This window comes from Penicillium cataractarum, assembly GCF_028827025.1.
Source record: "Penicillium cataractarum strain IBT 29864 chromosome Unknown utg000009l, whole genome shotgun sequence".
NCBI lineage: Eukaryota > Fungi > Ascomycota > Eurotiomycetes > Eurotiales > Aspergillaceae > Penicillium > Penicillium cataractarum.
In genome coordinates this window covers 761,436-778,980 of record NW_026622745.1, presented here as the reverse complement: position 1 = coordinate 778,980, position 17,545 = coordinate 761,436, and the positions used below count along the sequence as shown (strand labels likewise).

General features: G+C 51.6%; 6 protein-coding genes across 6 annotated transcripts; 2 read left to right on the top strand and 4 right to left on the bottom strand.

Moving 5' to 3' along the window:
- Positions 1-12: 12 nt before the first annotated feature.
- N7496_010927 (cytochrome b5 reductase family protein) lies at positions 13-1,212 on the top strand (the record flags this gene model as incomplete). The annotated part of the gene is made up of 1 exon (XM_056703840.1): positions 13-1,212. One exon carries the CDS (start codon positions 13-15, stop codon positions 1,210-1,212), a length of 1,200 nt encoding a protein of 399 aa, XP_056549800.1.
- A 238-nt stretch (positions 1,213-1,450) lies between these two features.
- Positions 1,451-2,844, bottom strand: N7496_010926 (O-phospho-L-serine:2-oxoglutarate transaminase; the record flags this gene model as incomplete). Its single annotated transcript, XM_056703839.1, has 2 exons — positions 1,451-2,020; positions 2,080-2,844. The coding sequence occupies 2 exons, from the start codon at positions 2,842-2,844 to the stop codon at positions 1,451-1,453; spliced, it is 1,335 nt and encodes a 444-aa protein (XP_056549799.1).
- A 1,284-nt stretch (positions 2,845-4,128) lies between these two features.
- lysF (homoaconitase LysF) lies at positions 4,129-6,571 on the top strand (the record flags this gene model as incomplete). Its single annotated transcript, XM_056703838.1, has 3 exons — positions 4,129-4,604; positions 4,666-4,774; positions 4,823-6,571. 3 exons carry the CDS (start codon positions 4,129-4,131, stop codon positions 6,569-6,571), a joined length of 2,334 nt encoding a protein of 777 aa, XP_056549798.1.
- A 360-nt stretch (positions 6,572-6,931) lies between these two features.
- Positions 6,932-8,131, bottom strand: N7496_010924 (uncharacterized protein; the record flags this gene model as incomplete). The annotated part of the gene is made up of 1 exon (XM_056703837.1): positions 6,932-8,131. The coding sequence occupies one exon, from the start codon at positions 8,129-8,131 to the stop codon at positions 6,932-6,934; it is 1,200 nt and encodes a 399-aa protein (XP_056549797.1).
- A 617-nt stretch (positions 8,132-8,748) lies between these two features.
- Positions 8,749-11,189, bottom strand: pabA (aminodeoxychorismate synthase pabA; the record flags this gene model as incomplete). Its single annotated transcript, XM_056703836.1, is given in 2 exon segments — positions 8,749-10,424; positions 10,442-11,189. The coding sequence occupies 2 exon segments, from the start codon at positions 11,187-11,189 to the stop codon at positions 8,749-8,751; spliced, it is 2,424 nt and encodes an 807-aa protein (XP_056549796.1).
- A 579-nt stretch (positions 11,190-11,768) lies between these two features.
- N7496_010922 (histidine kinase-like ATPase domain-containing protein) lies at positions 11,769-17,040 on the bottom strand (the record flags this gene model as incomplete). Its single annotated transcript, XM_056703835.1, has 2 exons — positions 11,769-16,851; positions 16,913-17,040. 2 exons carry the CDS (start codon positions 17,038-17,040, stop codon positions 11,769-11,771), a joined length of 5,211 nt encoding a protein of 1,736 aa, XP_056549795.1.
- Between the last annotated feature and the right edge of the window lie 505 nt (positions 17,041-17,545).

Genomic DNA, 17,545 nt, shown 5'->3' with positions numbered 1-17,545 from the left:
TCGTCTGTACACATGAAATCCTCCGTATCCTCCTTGCGCTGCCGATGCAGCAGCGCTACCTTGCGGTCGACAGCTACTCGATCTCGCCGGTATGTCTCGACCTCGAGCTCATCATCCTCCTCCTCAACCTCAACCTCGGCCTCGGCGACAACCCCAACCACGTCTCCAAAAACTCGCTGGCTGGCAATTACCCTCGTGAGCATCGCCGCCGCCGGCGCAGGCGCCTACATCCGATCCCAAACACCAAACTCAGCAACCCTGAACCAAGAAACCTTCACAAAATACAGCCTCGTCTCCCGGGACCCCGTCTCCCCAACGAGCAGCCTATTCACCCTCCGACCCCGATACCACAGCGATGGCAACTACGACGTCTACGAAGAAGCCTGGCGCACAGGAGTATGGAGCGTAATGTTCAAGCAGCCACAGCTCCAAATTGGCCGCGACTATACGCCGCTGCCCACGACGGCGGCGACGTCGTTGTCCGTTGACGAGGAGAATGAGGGATACTTGCGGTTCTTTATTCGGAAGGATCCGTTTGGGGAGGTTTCGAGGTACTTGCATACGCTGGAACCTGGGGCGGATATTGAGATGCGAGGGCCGCAAATAGAGTGTTCGATTCCTGAGGAGACGAGGGAGATTTTGTTTGTTGCTGGTGGGACGGGGATTGCGCCGGCGTTGCAGGCTGGGTATTCGCTTTTGAATCGGACGAGTAAGGAGAATCGTCCTAGGATACATATTATCTGGGCGAGTCGATTGAGGGCTGATTGTGTCGGCGGTGTGAGTGATACACCGAAAGCCCCGGCAGCGTCGTCAAGTCGATCGTGGTTCTCGGGCTGGTTTGGTTCGTCCAGCAGTGCCAGTGTCTCTCAAAGCGAGACGGTCGGTCCGGTCTCTCAGGATCAGGAACAGTCGCTGATTGTGCGCGAATTGGAAGCGCTCAAGTCGCAGTATCCCGGGCAGATTACGGTGGATTATTATCTGGATGAAGAGAATCGCTTCATTGGAAAGAATGATCTGGCCGAGTTTATCAAGCCTACAAAGGAGGTTGAGGACCAGGAGACGCGAAAGCTGATTCTAGTGTCTGGCCCCGAGGGCTTCATCAGTTACATGGCTGGGCCTAAAGTGTGGGCTCAAGGTACCGAGCTCCAGGGTCCTTTGAAGGGAATCATCAAGGAGTTGGATCCTAAAGGTTGGGCTGTATGGAAGCTGTGAGGAATTCCTTTGTGTTCCCTTTTGAAGTCATTTGTATCATATTATTTTTTGGTAGCATATATAGCATATACCATGGAGTTATGTTGAATAGTTGCAACAGTCCCGGACCGGCTTTTGTCGTCCGCATTCTCAATACCAATGCCCACTCAAGTTCAATAAACCAAATAAGAAATAGCTCCAGGTTGAATGTTTGTTTTCGCTAGACCATGCTCAACGCCTGTTCTGCCTCCAGGGCATCTTACTGGGTCGAAGCAAAGTCCTCGAGATACTGCACCAGCTTCTGGACGTTCTCCAGAGGGACGGCGTTGTAGTTGCTAGCACGCATACCACCGACGCTGCGGTGGCCCTTGAGACCCTGAAGAAGGCGCTTCTCAGCACCGGCAATGAACTCCTTCTCCTTGGCATCGTCACCACCACAGACACGGAAGCAAATGTTCATGCGGCTGCGAACGCTCTTATCGGGAACAACCCGGTACACTTGGGGGTACTTGTCCAGAGCACCGTAGATGAGGCCGGCCTTTTGGTCGGCGATTTGCTCCTGACCGCTGACCTTTTGAGCACCGAAGACGCCCATCAGGTCGGCCATGACCTTGCCGGCAACCCAGAGGTTGAAGATGGGGAGAGTGTTGTAGAGAGAGTTGTTCTTGGCGATGGTGGCATAGTCGAGCACGACGGGGCCGGGCAGACCACCAATGTTCAACCGGTGCAGCAGAGCAGCGGGAGGAGTGGCAGTCTGAGGAGGGAGGAGGTCCTTGCGGACAATGGCGATAGTAATACCGGTGACACCGATGTTCTTCTGGGCGCCGCCCTATAGATAGTGCATGTTAGTTCTGAGATGCTCAATTACAGTTCTGGATAATAACGTACGAAGATAACAGCATATTTGCTGACATCAACCTTACGGCTGATGAAGTTGGAGCTCATATCGGCCACAACAAGGCGCTCATCCTCGGCATCCTGGCCCTGAGCCTCAAGAACCTTGGGGAAGTTCTGGAATTCGACACCATCGACAGTCTCATTGTCGCAGAAGTAGACAAACGCAGAGCCCTTGCCACCCTCACGCTTGGTCGGGGTCAACGACCAAGTATCCTCAGCAGGAATAGTGCCAAACTTGCCACCATTGGCCTTGCGAGCATCCAAAGCAACATTGACATATTTAGAGCCGACCAATCGAGCAGCCTCCTGCGAAGCCTTGAGCGACCAGGATCCCGTCACGAGGTAATCAAGCTTCAGCTCCTCATCGACTTCCTTCTGCAGTCTCTGGAAGACCAATTCATCGACCTGAGCCTTCTCGGCATCCGGGTTGGCCTTGACCACATCGGCCTCAGCGCGACGGCGACGGCGCTCAATCCAGACGGGGACAAGGTTCTGGACGACGGCGCTAAACTCACCGCTACCACCGGCCTGCATGAACAGGATCTCATAGTTATCTGGGATATCGAGGAGGGCGGACAGGTTTGCCTTGGCGTCATCGAGAATCTTGTTCGCGGTGGGGGAGCGGTGCGAGATCTCGCCGAGTCCGAGACCGGAGTCGTTGAAGTTGACGGAGGCCTGGCCGGCGGCCTCGACGACGGGAGTCGGGAGGGGAGCTGGACCAGCTCCAAAGTAGGAGACTTCTTGCCGGGAGGGCATTTTTGTGTATGTTGGATGGGAGTGGGTTGGTAAGGAAGAGGGTATCTTGAGTATCGAAAGAAGAGAAGAAGGGAAGGCAGTGGGGGAAGGAAAAAGAGTCATAGGTGGATCGCGCCGCAAGTGGATCTATCAATCTTGGGAGTCATCGTATTTAGTCAATTTAGCTCTACGTCAAATTAGATGCTTTAGATTTGATGTCTACGAGAGGATTCACCGAATTGTCCTTTTTTGAGGGCCAATAATGCGGTGCGTTGCAGCTAATTCTGGCGGCTATGGCGGGGTATTGAGTCAAGTGCGCGGGGAGAGTTCCAAGCTGCAGATGCGATTGCGGAGGTCTCGAGGTTGATTTCATTGCTGGAAAATTGACAACACACGTATATTGATTGTCCTAGTTAAGACATTATCCAATTCCGGCTTCAGTTTTCTGTATATAGAGCTGTGTTCGTGTCTTCACTTTTTTTTCTTCCTGATTAGAGAAGTGGGGCTGATCTACGCTATCGATCAAGATATGTACTACAGTATACTATACATTCATCATTGCATACTGTAATTCACCATCGAGAAGAATCCGGGGTACATATTGAGGGGTAACACAAATCGAATATAAGAGTCAGGCTATATTAGGACTATCCAATCTTATTAGTACATTCGATCATCAAACTGTATAGGATAAGACTCGTGTATTTGTCTTTACTATAAGCTGGTGAATATGAGCACGTGCTACAATGAAACTAAACAGTATTGAAATTTAGCATTATGGAACTTCAGCTAGAACAATTATAAGAGTAAATAGCTCATCAAGTCTCAAATCAGCTCTGCTACCATGCGAAGTAGCTTCGGTGTCCACCTGGGACGAGCTATGCCTACGTCATATCTCCACCGGTAAAATACTATAGCATCAAGCAATTGATATATAGATATGATATCTCTGTTCTTTTGATCTGCTAACACAAATGAATTGGCTTTTGAATACTCCATAGAAGCGAGACTAGCAAAGAAGGTAGACAAGGTGAACATCAATCCGACATCGGCAGAATATATAGAGTCACGTGTCATGTGATGTGCGATGTTTGTCCTGTTTGCCTCCTGGTCTTGGCATTAGCAGCCAACCAGAATGCAGATGAGTCACCTCTCTAAATCCCCGGTCGCTCATTTGCCGAAAGCCGGGGATTCATTTTCTTGTCTTTCTTGTCTTCAAGACTATACACAAGGGCATCATGACTGTAAGTGCTCAATTACTCTAGCCTGAACCTCAAGCTGGTACTCATACTAATCTCCCCTCTCATGCAGTCCCGATTAATGCCTTCGGGCCGCCAGGCCATGCGCAGCCCCTTCCGATCATTGCGCCGAACCTTTGCGACCTCCCGCGTGTTTCTCCAGACCTTCAATTCCCAGCAGGGCTTCCATTCCCAGCTTGAGACTGCTACTCCGGAGATTCTGTCGTCTCTGGCATCCAAGGCTGTGCCCCAGACCTTGACTGAAAAGATTGTGCAGAAGTACTCCGTCGGTCTTGCCAAGGACAAGTTTGTCCAGTCCGGCGACTATGTCACCATCTCTCCCCACCGCTGCATGACCCACGACAACTCATGGCCCGTTGCTCTGAAGTTCATGTCCATTGGCGCTTCCAAGATTCACAACCCCGATCAGATTGTTATGACCCTCGACCACGATGTGCAGAACAAGACCGAGAAGAACCTCCAGAAGTATCAGCAGATTGAGGACTTTGCGAAGCTTCACGGTGTCGAGTTCTATCCTGCTGGGTATGCTACACTATCTATATCTGGGGTTTGTAGTTTTCAATTGCTAACTCTACATTGTTAGACGTGGTATTGGTCACCAGATTATGGCTGAAGAGGGATTGGCTTGGCCCGGAACTCTTTGCGTTGCCTCGGATTCCCACAGCAACCACTACGGTGCGCTTGCTTGCTTGGTAAATACCCCATTCTTTCTGCTCTTACTCCAAATACTGACTGCTTAGGGAACACCTATTGTCCGAACAGATGCCGCGAGTGTCTGGAGCACTGGCCAGACCTGGTGGCAAGTGCCTGCCATCGCCAAGATCACCCTCACTGGCGTTCTCCCCGCCGGTGTCACTGGCAAGGACGTTATCGTTGCTCTCTGCGGTCTCTTCGACAAGGACGACGTTCTGAACCACGCTCTCGAGTTTGCTGGTTCCGAGGAGACGATGCGCAGCCTGCCTATTGATAGCCGTATGACCATTGCCAACATGACTACCGAATGGGGTGCCCTCTCTGGTCTTTTCCCCATGGATGACGTCCTCAAGGGTTGGATGAAGGGCAAGGCTACTACCGCCGCCATGGGTCTGGCCGATGGCCCCTTCAAGACCACTGCTGCTCAACGCTTCACCCACGAGGCTATCGAGGAGCTCTTCGCTAACCCTCTGACCGCCGACAAGGGTGCCAAGTACGCCAAGGAGCTCTTCCTGGACCTCTCATCTCTGTCTCCCTACGTCGCCGGCCCTAACTCGGTCAAGGTTGCTACTCCTCTGAGCGAGCTTGAGGCTGCCGATATCAAGGTTAACAAGGCCTACCTTGTTTCTTGCACTAACTCGCGTGCCTCTGATATTGCTGCTGCCGCCCGTGTGTTCAAGGAGGCTGCCGAGAAGAACGGTGGTCAGATCCCCAAGATTGCCGACGGTGTTCAGTTCTACATCGCTGCTGCTTCTATCCCCGAGCAGCTTGCTGCCGAGGGTGCTGGTGACTGGCAGGTTCTGATTGATGCTGGTGCTACCGTTCTCCCCGCCGGCTGCGGTCCCTGCATTGGTCTCGGCGCTGGTCTCCTCGAGCCCGGTGAGGTCGGTATCAGTGCCTCCAACCGTAACTTCAAGGGTCGCATGGGTTCCACCGATGCCAAGGCCTACCTGGGCTCTCCCGAAGTCGTGGCTGCCAGCGCTCTTAGCGGAAAGCTCTCCGGTCCTGGCTGGTACCAGACCCCCGAGGGCTGGACTGGCGTGAAGCGCGGCGAGGGTGATGGTATTGCTGAGGAGGATCGTATGCTTACCACCGAGGAGGCTCTTGAGAAGCTTCTCGGCCAGCTTGACGATCTGGTGGCTGATGGTGAGAAGAAGTTTGCTCCCGAGCCCACCGAGGCCAAGGTTGAGGAGACCTCTTCCGAGGACTCTCTGACCGATGTGTACCCCGGTTTCCCCGAGCGCGTGTCCGGAGAGATTGTCTTCTGCGACGGAGACAACATCAACACCGATGGTATCTACCCCGGCAAGTACACCTACCAGGACAACGTCCCTGTCGAGACCATGGCCCAGGTCTGCATGGAGAACTACGACACCAAGTTCTCGACCATTGCCAAGGCTGGTGATATCCTGGTCACCGGCTACAACTTCGGCTGCGGTTCCTCTCGTGAGCAGGCCGCTACCGCCATCCTTGCCAAGGAGATCCCTCTCGTCGTCGCAGGCAGCTTCGGCAACATTTTCTCCCGCAACAGTATCAACAACGCGCTGATGGGTCTGGAAGTGCCCCGTCTGATTTCCCGTCTCCGTGAGACCTTCGCCGAGGGCGACGGCAAGGCTCTTACCCGCCGTACTGGCTGGACTCTGACCTGGGACGTTCGCCGTAGCCAGATCGAGGTCCAGGAGGGCCCCGACGGTGCCAAGTGGACTCACAAGGTCGGCGAGCTTCCTCCCAACGTGCAGGAGATTATTGCCAAGGGCGGTCTTGAGAAGTGGGTCAAGAACGCGATTGAGGCGTAAATCCGGAGAAAGAAGAACCCCTGAATGTGGTTCGTTCTGCCGGTGAAAAAGAATAAGTTTGGCGTTTTTTGACGTGATACCCGAGCTTTGGTTTATATAGATGCCCGGCGCGGAGATGTTTAGCGAGATTTTTTGGACCCTTGAGCCTGTACAGTATATAAAAGCGTATAGTTCAATTGCATTGTATGTTGAGTGTTATGCATTGATATGGGTGATGTTCATTTAGGACAGTAGGGTCTAAACGAGTATTTACTATATTCAGACGAGGTGTACAGACGGGAGTACTAGTTTAGGATCGGATCATTTCAATCCATTGATGATTCCTTCCATTCGTATAGATCATTGCTATAAGAAACCAAATCACTGGTCAACCACTTGCCTTTTCCAAGTCAAAAAGACCACATAAAACTCCTCCGTGTTAGAATCAGCCCCAGCCTGACTACCAGATGTCGTACCAACACCGTTACTAACACCAGCAGCTTCAGCATCAAAAGGCCTCAAAACCGGCACAGCCGGAACAACAACCTCCTCCTCCTCCGGAATAGCATGAGGATTAGGAATCGTCATTCTCCCAGGCTGTCTTTTCAAATCCCCCTCCTTAGCACCAACCCAAGTATACGCACTCCGCGACGTGGGTTCCGCAACAAGATACAAACGTTTCTCCAATTGAACCGGGAATTTCCACGATAGCGCTCGTTGGATAATAGCATCGAGCTGATCCCTCTTCCGCATAATAGTTTCAAATTCAATCACCAATTCCTCCAACCCAGGCATAGCGATAAACTGATTCCCCCACGCCCGGTTAACCTCATGTTCATCGACACCGCGCATCGGTCTCCCCATTTCATGCGCGCGCGTACGCCCCGATCTGAACGGATCAATACCCAAAGGATCATTATTCTCCCAAAACCACCAATCCGTATGCCGGAACGTGATCGTCAGCTTTTTAGGAGCGATAGGGTACGCAGGTGCCCGTTCGCTGCCCCGGTGTCCCGTATTCGTCAACGTCCCCGCCCAAATCCGCGTCCACCAGTTATCCTCCAGGAAGTACTGTTGCGTGAAGAGGTGGATGTGTCGGACCTGGGCGCGTTGTTTGGCGGTCATTTTTTGGAAATAGTCCAGCGGCGAGGAAGCGTCTTTGACGTGTGGGGGTGCGCGGTAGAACCAGAATGTGTGTTCGTTTATGGAGGCGGGGAGGAGGGAGGCTTCTTCGTAGATTTGTTGGCATGTTTGGAGGAGGGCGGTTTGGATGCGTTTTGGTTGTTTGTAGCCTGGTCGGTAGTAGAAGGCGTTTTGGCGGTAGAGATGGGTGTTTGGAGTAGAGCTGTTGGTCGTGTCTTCGTTTGTGGTGCTGGTATCTTCGGATTCGAGGGAGAAGGTGTAAATCCGGTTGCGGATTTCGGGTGGGAAGACGGTGAAGAGGAAGCAGGAGGTTTGGTTGATTGCGGGGAGTGAGGGGGTGAGATCGGGGTGGTTTTGGGATGAAGCAGGTTTATTGTTATTAGACCCTTTTGGTGGAGGGCGTGGGCGGAGGATTCGTCGATTTGGTAACGATTCCATTTTGAGGATGTTGGGTAGTACAGAGTATGTAGAGCAGACGATGATGAGAGAGTCCTAGGAGGGGAAGAGATCAAGTTATATATCTGCTTCGCAGAGAAAAGAAGAACCCCGCTAGACTGTTTTCTCTTTTCTGGCGGGTATTTCGGTGCTTAGACACTACTAGCCCCGCTGTAGCCTGGAACAGTGGAATTCAATGGACATGATTTGGGTGTTTGAGGCTGAGATGCTTTTAACTTGGCCGAGTTAGGAAAGGTTAGTCTCACGGTTGCCTGGAATTTGGATAACTTGTGGAGTAACTTGAGCCGCAGGGATTTACAATGCCGCTTAGCCGGCAAGAAGTATTTGAAAGGAAAGCTTCGCAGAGAGAATAATAGAAAACCGTCGAGATGAGATAGTCAAGAATGTTATATGCAATGGATATAGGTCTAAATACACAAAAACTCCTCCCACCGCTATATGTTGAATGAAGTCTTCACTCGCAATGTACTGATCCAGATGTTGAAGACACGATTCCACCGTGCAGTCTGTGATCCAGTGAAGATGAAAGCAAATAAACAAAACTATCCAATGCCCTGACAAAATCGCCAGGCATGGAAATTGACCTCCCGAGCTAAGCCTTAGCCCTTGCTAGCTGGCTCCGACGGAGTAAACACATTGCACACGGTCCGCAGCTTGGTCAACATCTCTTGCCATTCGCCCTCGGCCGTACTGAGTGTAGTAACTGCACCGCCTGCACCAATCCTCCAAGTCTGATGACTTTTACTAGCAACGTCCTCATCGGGATAGCGAGTAAAAGCGGTTCTAATCAGAACGGAGAAACTTCCACCACCACCGAGGTCGAGATAACCCATCACACCAGAGTAAATGCTGCGCTTACGCGCCTCGATATGACGAAGATGTAAGCATGATCGCTCCTTGGGTGCACCAGTCATAGAACCAGGAGGCAGACAACGTTGAAGCGCCGTGAGGCCGTGAACCGCCATATTCGAGGACTTGAGCTGAGGCATATGCCGCACCGCATACCCGAGCTGTTCAGCGCGAACTTCGCCCTTGACGTGCGTAATCATCTGATAAACCCGGCCATGGTCCTCGACTTCGAGTAACTTTTCAACGCGAACACCGCCAGATCCACAGATCCCATACAGATCATGACGAATTAAATCGGCAATCATCAAGTTTTCGGCCATTTCTTTCGTTGTTCCTAGGATTTCACGGGCTTTTTCCATGGTCATGTCTGGTGTTTTGCGGACGGTGCCTTTCATTGGTTTCATTTCTAGCATGGACGAGCGGTCCCAGTTGAGGAAACATTCCGGGCTGCTGCTGACGATTTTGGCGTGGCCTAGGTCGGCGAAGGCGCTGAATGCGGCGGGGTTGTATTTTCTAAGTTTCTTGTATAACTTCCAAGGGAAGGTGGCTTTGCCGTCGGCTGTTGTGGGGGTTGGTAGTGTAATTGATGTTTCGGAGGTTAGACACAGCTCGTATGATTCACCGGCTTCTAGTTCTGCTTGGCAAGCCTGGATTTGTCGTTTATAGGTCGCTTCTTCGGGGAAGGTGATCTTGCCATCCCTGAGAATGGAGTCTAGGAACTGTGTATCGACGGCTTCCATGTTTTGAACGGTTCCAGAAGACTCCTGGAGTAGCTGCAATGTCTCATCGAGCCAGCCACATGGCAAGTTGTCGGATTCGCAGGTAGACTGTACGATAATATTTCCAGTGGTGTTGTCGATGACGATGCTCCTTTCACACCATAGTAGACTGACATCGGCGGGGTGATTTTCAGCACCGCCAGGCGGCGAATTGAATGAAACGTTGTTATGGTATGTCGGCGAGGAAGATCCCTTGGGATGAGGCAGACACGCCAGACCCAGCTCGTAGGAAAAGTATCCCAAGAAGCCACCCCAGAAAGGAATTTCGGTACTGCCCGAATTGACTTTTTTCATTTCCATCAAGTATCGAAGAGCATCCCACACTTGAGTCACTGTAAGAGAATCCTCGACTGTTTTGCGACCAGCGCTGAGTTGGTACATGGTCAATTTCTGAGTCTCGACGTTGAATTCGAATCGCCATGAGCCAGGACTAGGAACTGAAATGATGTTGTAGCGGCCATTCGATTGGAACAGAACCGTCGGTGCTCCGGGCTTATTGAACAGCTCGCTAATAGACTCTGCAGTCAAATTGCTCCGATCGAGAGACCGGTATGCCGAAGTGGACGATGTCGATGAACTCCATTTCAACATTTCATATGCGACTTCAGGGAAGCTCTTTGTATCTTCGTGCGGCGTGATAATGGTCTCTGGGAGAATTGCATACCCCCCCGTCCAACAAGCTTATTGAACGTAAGAGCCTTGCGCCACCAATTCAGCAGCAACGTTCTGCAAGCATCTTTTTCCGACTTGCAGGATTCAGGATGGAATTGAACACCCCAGAACGGTTTCTGGCGATGAGAAACCGCCATTGGAATCTGCGTCACTGCACCAGACGCCTGCTCAAGAGGAAGCCATGCCAAGAATTCGAGATCGTCCAACACCCCACCCCGCGATCTGCTCACGGCATCCAAATCGGCATAAAGCGAGTGATACAGCGTAACTTCAACATCGGAAAGCCCCTCGAAGATATCCTTCGACGTAGTTGAAATATGCCGAACCTGACCATGCAGTGGATAAGGTAGACGTTCGATCGGCACGCCGTGATGCAGACACAAACTCTGAAAGCCCAGACAGATGCCGAAGACCGGGAGGAGCTCGGCATCCCGCAGATTCCAGATATCGCGCATGATGCCGACATCTTTGGGCAGATTGGGGTCTCCGGGACCGGGTCCTAGCACGATCGCTTCATAGTGCGTGAGGAATTCGTTCATGTTGCCATCCGGCCAGTCCGAGTCAATTGTCATGACGGTGACTTGGACGCCGAGCGTCTCCTCCAGCATTGCGACCACATTGTACGAGAATGAGTCGTAGGCATCCACATAGAGGATACTTTTCAGAGATGTGGCATCCTTGTTTGATGAATGTGATGATGGAGTGGCGTCTCCATCCCAATTGCCTAACAGCGGCGCCATCGTGGGATGTTCCTGTTGAGTCACCGGGAAAGCACTGGAAGATGAAACATGCACAAATTCCCAGGGCCCGAGGAACTGGTAGCTCGGTATAAGAATAGCTTAGAGCCTAGACCGACGGTGCGCGTGGAAAGCGCCGGCTATTAATTTTTTTTCGCGCTTCACGAAGCCGAGTCAGACATGTCCCAATTGAGGGTCTCGGAGAGTGGCGCAAAGTGGTCAGCGTTTCTTCAACGCGCCCCTCGTTTGATAGGTTGTAGCGAGGAGAACTAGCGCCGCATCGTATATTGCGGCTATGATGGATGGGCTGGAAATAGTCGATGCAGTTAACAATGTATTGTGCAGGAATTGGATCTGAGGTTACAGGAATTGAAAAATTAAGGTTGGATTGCAGGCAAAAAGCGGGTACCGCCGGAAAACGGATGGAGCAATTCGGGTGGCGACGCCGTTTATCTTGGAGATTATCTACGAGAAGCTTTTCATAGATGACGATACTAACAAAGTAGAGGGTATCCAACATTTCTAAACAGATTAAAGTTCTAAATTATTCAACACATACAAACGAAAACATTGGCGCATGAGCTACTGCGGCTGCGGCTGTTGCTGCTGCTGTGGAAGGGTGGCGAGCTTGGCTGCCACTCTGGGGAAGTATTGAGCCACAAAGCCCTCGGTGTAGTAGCTATGCGCAGAGCTATGATCACCCACAAGATTGTGAGCCAATTCGTGACACAGAATCACCCACCAGTAGACAATTGCGTCAGTACGGTCGGGGGTCGCGCTCTGGAGGAGAGCCTGCTCCTGCAACTGCTGGAAGTAGAAGTAATTGCAGAAGATGCTGCCCGCCCGGTTGAAAGCAATAGTCTTGCCACCGGGATCATAGAAGATACTCAAGCTGTCGGCACGCATTGAGAAGATGGAACCGCAGTCCAAAAGAACTGATGCGAAAAGGTTAATGCCAGTTCGGTTGTTTGCGAGGAAGGTAGATCGATCGGTTATGGTTCGGACAAACAACACGTTCACCCCGCTGGGGAGAGTAGCAACAAACTCCAGATCGTGGCTCGGTCTCTCATCGCAGTAAGACTTGCTCTCTGAGATTTGGTTCGTCTCGGGCCGACTGTACACATCCGATGATCCGTGAGGCCGACAAGCCTGAACGGCGGAGAGAAGTTCCTGGTTCAACCGGTGTGGGGAACTGACATTTACCGGCTGTTCCGGGCGTTTATTTTTGGGATCCTCGGCGGAATAAGGTGGTGGTGGCGGAGGCGTAGCAGACTCCGGGAGCAAGGAGCGTGACTGTTCAGGCATCGAAGAAGATTGGTTCTTGTCCAGGCCGAATCGCTTCGACAGGTTCGCAAATAAGCCACGAGGAGTTCTCTCGGGTATAGCAGCCCCAGTTGGTGCAGCAGGTGTTTGGTCCACCGAGGATGTAGCATTCGGTGACTCGGGGAAGACACCAGGCATAGGGGTCTGTGAATTTGATTCGGGCTGCTCCTCTTGGGCTCGTTGCGCTTGAGCCTCGGCCCATGCCGCTTCCTTTTCTTTCAACGCCCGTCTCTCCTCCTCCAACTGCTTTTGGCGTTTATCCTCTGCCATCCGGGCTTCGTGGGCCTTTTGCCGGAGAATACGCTCCACGTTGTAACCACGAGCACGTAGCTCCAGAAGATCAGTCTTCAACAGCATCTCCAGGGTCAGGGTGGAATGGAGCTTTGGCCGCTTGAGAATCAAATGGACAAGTGATTGACTGATCTCGTAGAGATCATATTTGCCCGGGCAAATACACAATCCCCAGTTGTTAGACAATCGTGCCACAATGGCACTTCGCTTCTGGGTATGAGATGCCCTCCGACCTTTCAGTGAACGTGTCAACGTGATCGAATTCACCACTTGCACCACAAAACTAGTCTCCAGCCACCTGGCTCCATGCTGAATAGAATCAGCGGGCTGATCGTGCAAGAAGAGACGTACACGCTCGAGAATCACTTTGTGTAACTTAGCACCCGAGCTCTGATCAGCCGCCACGCCACCGAATCGCGCTTGTTCTTCAACGAGGCTGCTCAGGGGAACTGCTCCCAGAGCGACGTAGAAATTTTCCAAAGCTTCCTCCTGCGGCGCAGCAAAGATATGCTCTTTGAAGAGGTTGAAGCTCTGGAAGTCATCTACAACAACGATTTCCTTTGCTGTTGAGAGATTCCATTCTCTGATATCCAAGTCTTCATCCGCATCTGTGCTATCCTTCTCACTAGACTTAGCTTTGCCATTCTGAGCTGTGGCCTGCGGAGGGATATCACGACTGGCTAACAGGAACTTGGCCCTCTTCATATCACTGAAAAGTTCTCGGTCCTTCTTCAGCACGGAGAGATGCTCGGCAAGAGTCCGTAGAAGCATCAAGTACTTGTCAGAGCTCTGGAATGCGGCAGAGATACGAGCGGGCTCTTTCACCAGCATACGAGCAATCTCATTCTTGGTTGGCTCTCTCCTTGACCCCACAGCCATAAGGAAGAGGTTCGCTTCCTGTCCAAAGTCCACAAAGTCAAAGATATCTTTGTAGTCTTCGCCGTCGCCAAGATAGCAAAGCCGGGGTGCAACGAGACGAGTACGAGGGCCCTTTTCCGACTGAGTGTTTATCGCGACAGGAATGATAGGTGCATTTCCAACTCGCTCAACATCCTGTGGACTCAGGTCAGATACCCTGCCTGCCAGGTATTTGAAGATCGTTCTGGCATCCTTTTGAGTGGCGGGGGGCTGGCGAATGAGAGTCTGAAGACAATCCGACATGGGAGGATGGGGCTTCACACCCAGTTTTGAAGCATGCGGATGGAGACGCTTTTGCAGAATGTTGAAACCGAACAAAGATGCACCCTCGTCGGTAAAGCATCTCTTTGGCGTGCTGAGACTTTCCGAGCCCTCGACTGGTAGGAAAGGCACCGTGACGGCACTGATATCAAATGCGGCATATCCGTTCGTGTGGTATTCATTGAGGAAGTACGTCAATGCCTTGTTCTTTCGACTGGCATCCTTTTCAGAATCACTCATTACCATAAGTCGGATGAGTTCGGACCCGGATGGATAGCTCTTCAATCCCATCATGGCAAGGAACTTGCCTTCATTGCTCGCATTGTTGTAGATGCCTGGCCATTCAATGATGGGTAGGCCCAATGCACGGAGTGAATCCTTTGGCTCATAAAGCTCGGCTATCTTATAGCGAGTACCTCTGTTCTGAGCGTCATTCTCAGCCGTGCAAATGCTCGTGTTCTTGAGTCTCTGGATATCGTTGGCAGGAATGTCCTCGCGGACTGAGGTGAGGTAGCGGATGAGATCCACATGGTTCCATCTCCTGGCTGGAGGCCCCTTAGCATCGACAGCCTCGGGTGTATTGATCAACCGATCGAAGATAACACCAAGCTCAACGGTCTTACGAACGCCAAGTGAGACCAAAAATTTCTCCTTAACACCATTGAGGCCGTGGACGACAGGTAGATCATCAAAAAGCCGAACCGAGGCGAAATATGTCTGCGTCGGCTGCTTCATCCCGAGTTTGGTCGGAATCACAGTTTGCGGTTGCAGAACATCGATGACTGCCTGCCTCGACGAAGAGCTCAGGATCTCCCACCCCTTGGACAAGACAGGCAAAACCTGCCCAGCAAATGCAGGGCTTTTCAAGATGTTTTGCTCTTTCTCAAGCAGACTCTCGTCGCCGGCATTCGTGACAAGCCATCTGATCCAGGGCACGATTTGCAGCTCCCCCCAGCCTAAAGCTTCAAGCTCCGATTTACTCAGAGATCTAGTGAATCGGAATGGCATCACCGAAGGTGGCACGGGGAGATCAGCTGGGATGCGATGGGGGTTCAGGAACCCAGCGATGTCCGCAAACACGATCAAACGTGTAGGCTGGCCGTCTTTCTCTTCATCATTTGCCACTGCAACCCGGAGTAGACTCTGCACAGACTTGCCGTCGAGTTGTCCACTAACAGCCTTGCTACCAAGCCATGACAAAAACTCCATGATCTGATTGGGTCGTAATGTATTCGACTCCAATTCACGTTTGATATCAGAAACTGTGATTTCTGTAACTAAACCAAAGTCTGTCAACCTCTGAACAAAATCCTTGGCATTCAGGACGAGCTCTTCTGGCAACGCTGGAATCGAGTCCATGAAACTGAGATCCTTGGGAGCAATGCGGGTTTGATGACTGGGAATGACACCGCATGTAGAAAGTACCTCGATAGATGCATTCCTGTTGCACATCCAGAAGGCATCCTCAATCGTTTGTCCCAGAACGGAAGAGGGTGTAGACTCGCGGAAGACGAACTGATTGGCAGTATGGATAGCCTCAGGGAGGACATCCACAATATCCTCTTTTCGAATCTTTGAAGCACGTTTTGAGCCAACCTTGGCAGCAAGCTTGGATTTGATGGTGCTCATCTCCGCAGACCAGGCAATTCGACAGACAACGCCAACTGCACGGAGCATCTCAAGATTCCACTTGCTGATGTAACGAGTGTTGAGATCGATGCTTTCACGCTCCACAGTAGGAATAACTGATGGTGCCGACACATGAGCGTTGAGGCCTGTGGTTTGCTGGGTGGGGAAACCGATGAATATCCTTCCTGCCTTTGTGGGGAGAATGGAGGCCAGGATCTCCGATTGCGACTCGGATGCGCCCGTCGCGATGTTGGCATCGTAAGACGGCGTCAATATGGCAATGGTTGCTCTCTTTGGAGGCGGTTTCCTCGTGGCTCGTTCAAGTTCTTTGCTGAGAGCAGTGCTAATTGAAGGTTGGATAGACGCGGTGTTGATGTGCAGGAAGACAGTAGCCTTTAGCATCGCAGTCATGTTGGCTGTCTCGTCAACCTTCTCTACTTGTTGGGATTGTGCAAGCTTGTCGGGTCCATTCTGGCCAGTGAACTTGGAGAAGAAGCTGCGGAGTGAGCTCGTGGTATCCCGAAGGTTGTCCAAGCTTAACATGCTCGCATTTGGGTTCCACTCCACAATTCGCATCCAAGCCGCATCAACCTGTGCAATCTCTTGAGTGATGCTGGCAACCTTCATCAACCCTTCACTTGTTCTTGTTTCAACGTCCCTGGGGATTGGAACATTGACGCCAGGTGCTGTCTTCTTTGACAGCTTGAGCAAGTTCCGATCATCCAGCCATAGCTCAATCTCTTCCAAGGCAACAAATGTCAAGCTGCTCGATAGAAACTGGCACAGCTGCATCAAGGACGGAACTGGGGAAGAATCGTTGCGATAGTCCAACACAAAGGTCGTGTCCCGGGATGGGGTTTCACCCAAGTCCAACCGGCGAGTGAATAATGCATTGCCTTTCCAATAAAAGGCCATAGCCTGACTGCCCGAGGATACAAATGGTTCTTCACAGTCATCAAACACACTGTAGAAGCCAACACCAAAAGCACCAATCTTTGTTTCATCCGGGTTTCCATCGGCAATACGTTTCAATCTAGCCCAGTCCTTTTCACTGAACGGGAGACCGTTATTTGAGATCAAGAGACGACGAAGAGTATGATTGGAGATCGTATGCTTCAAGAGGGCCGTAGGATCCGTCGAGGATGGAGTTGGTACCGTTGTGGAGGGGAGAGTCTCGAATTTAATTGTCACTTTAGTCGCGGAAGCATCGGCAGCGTTTTGAATCATTTCACGCAGGACGGTCCTGTAGATATCCGGTTAGCATCACGACACTCGTGCCGCATACCCCTCTTCAGGGGCCATACCATTTTCCAGAATAGCGAGCGAGAACTTTGGAGATCAGGCCCCGTGTGTCAACCGTCACTGCTTCTTCATCAGCACCAGACCCCATGGTCCGGGCTTTCAGAGCGTTGAAATCCATGTTCAAGGCCATCTTGTAGTCTATTTTCGGGTGATGTCTCTAGGTGTATCTGTCTCGATTTTTGAGTGGTGTATGCAAAGCTCCACGTGGAAATGGAGATGCCTATGCCATCTTGTGGCGTGTAAACAAGCTTGGGACGGGTCTCGAATAGGAGGGTAACGACCGATAGACGCGTGTATCGAAAAGAGTGTGTCCGTAGATATTTCGTCACAGAAAACAGATCTGGACTAACGAAGGATATGACGAGCACAGTCCGAAGCCAAAGAAATGCCAGGTGAAACCTCCGAAAGACACCTCGGCGACTGCGGAGGGCCCCTTATCGCTCCGGGCTTATCGGGGCTTAGATCAGCAGCCAATCTTACCTAATCATGATTGTTTCCAAAGCATCACGGCTTCAGGAGCATTTGCGGAGTGGAGTTCCCTGGTCGAGCTCAAATCGTTCGCTGTTTTCGTGGCTCGTTGAGCCACTACGGTCGCTCTTTTGTGACATTCTGTGCTTCTCCTGGTTGTTTCCCTG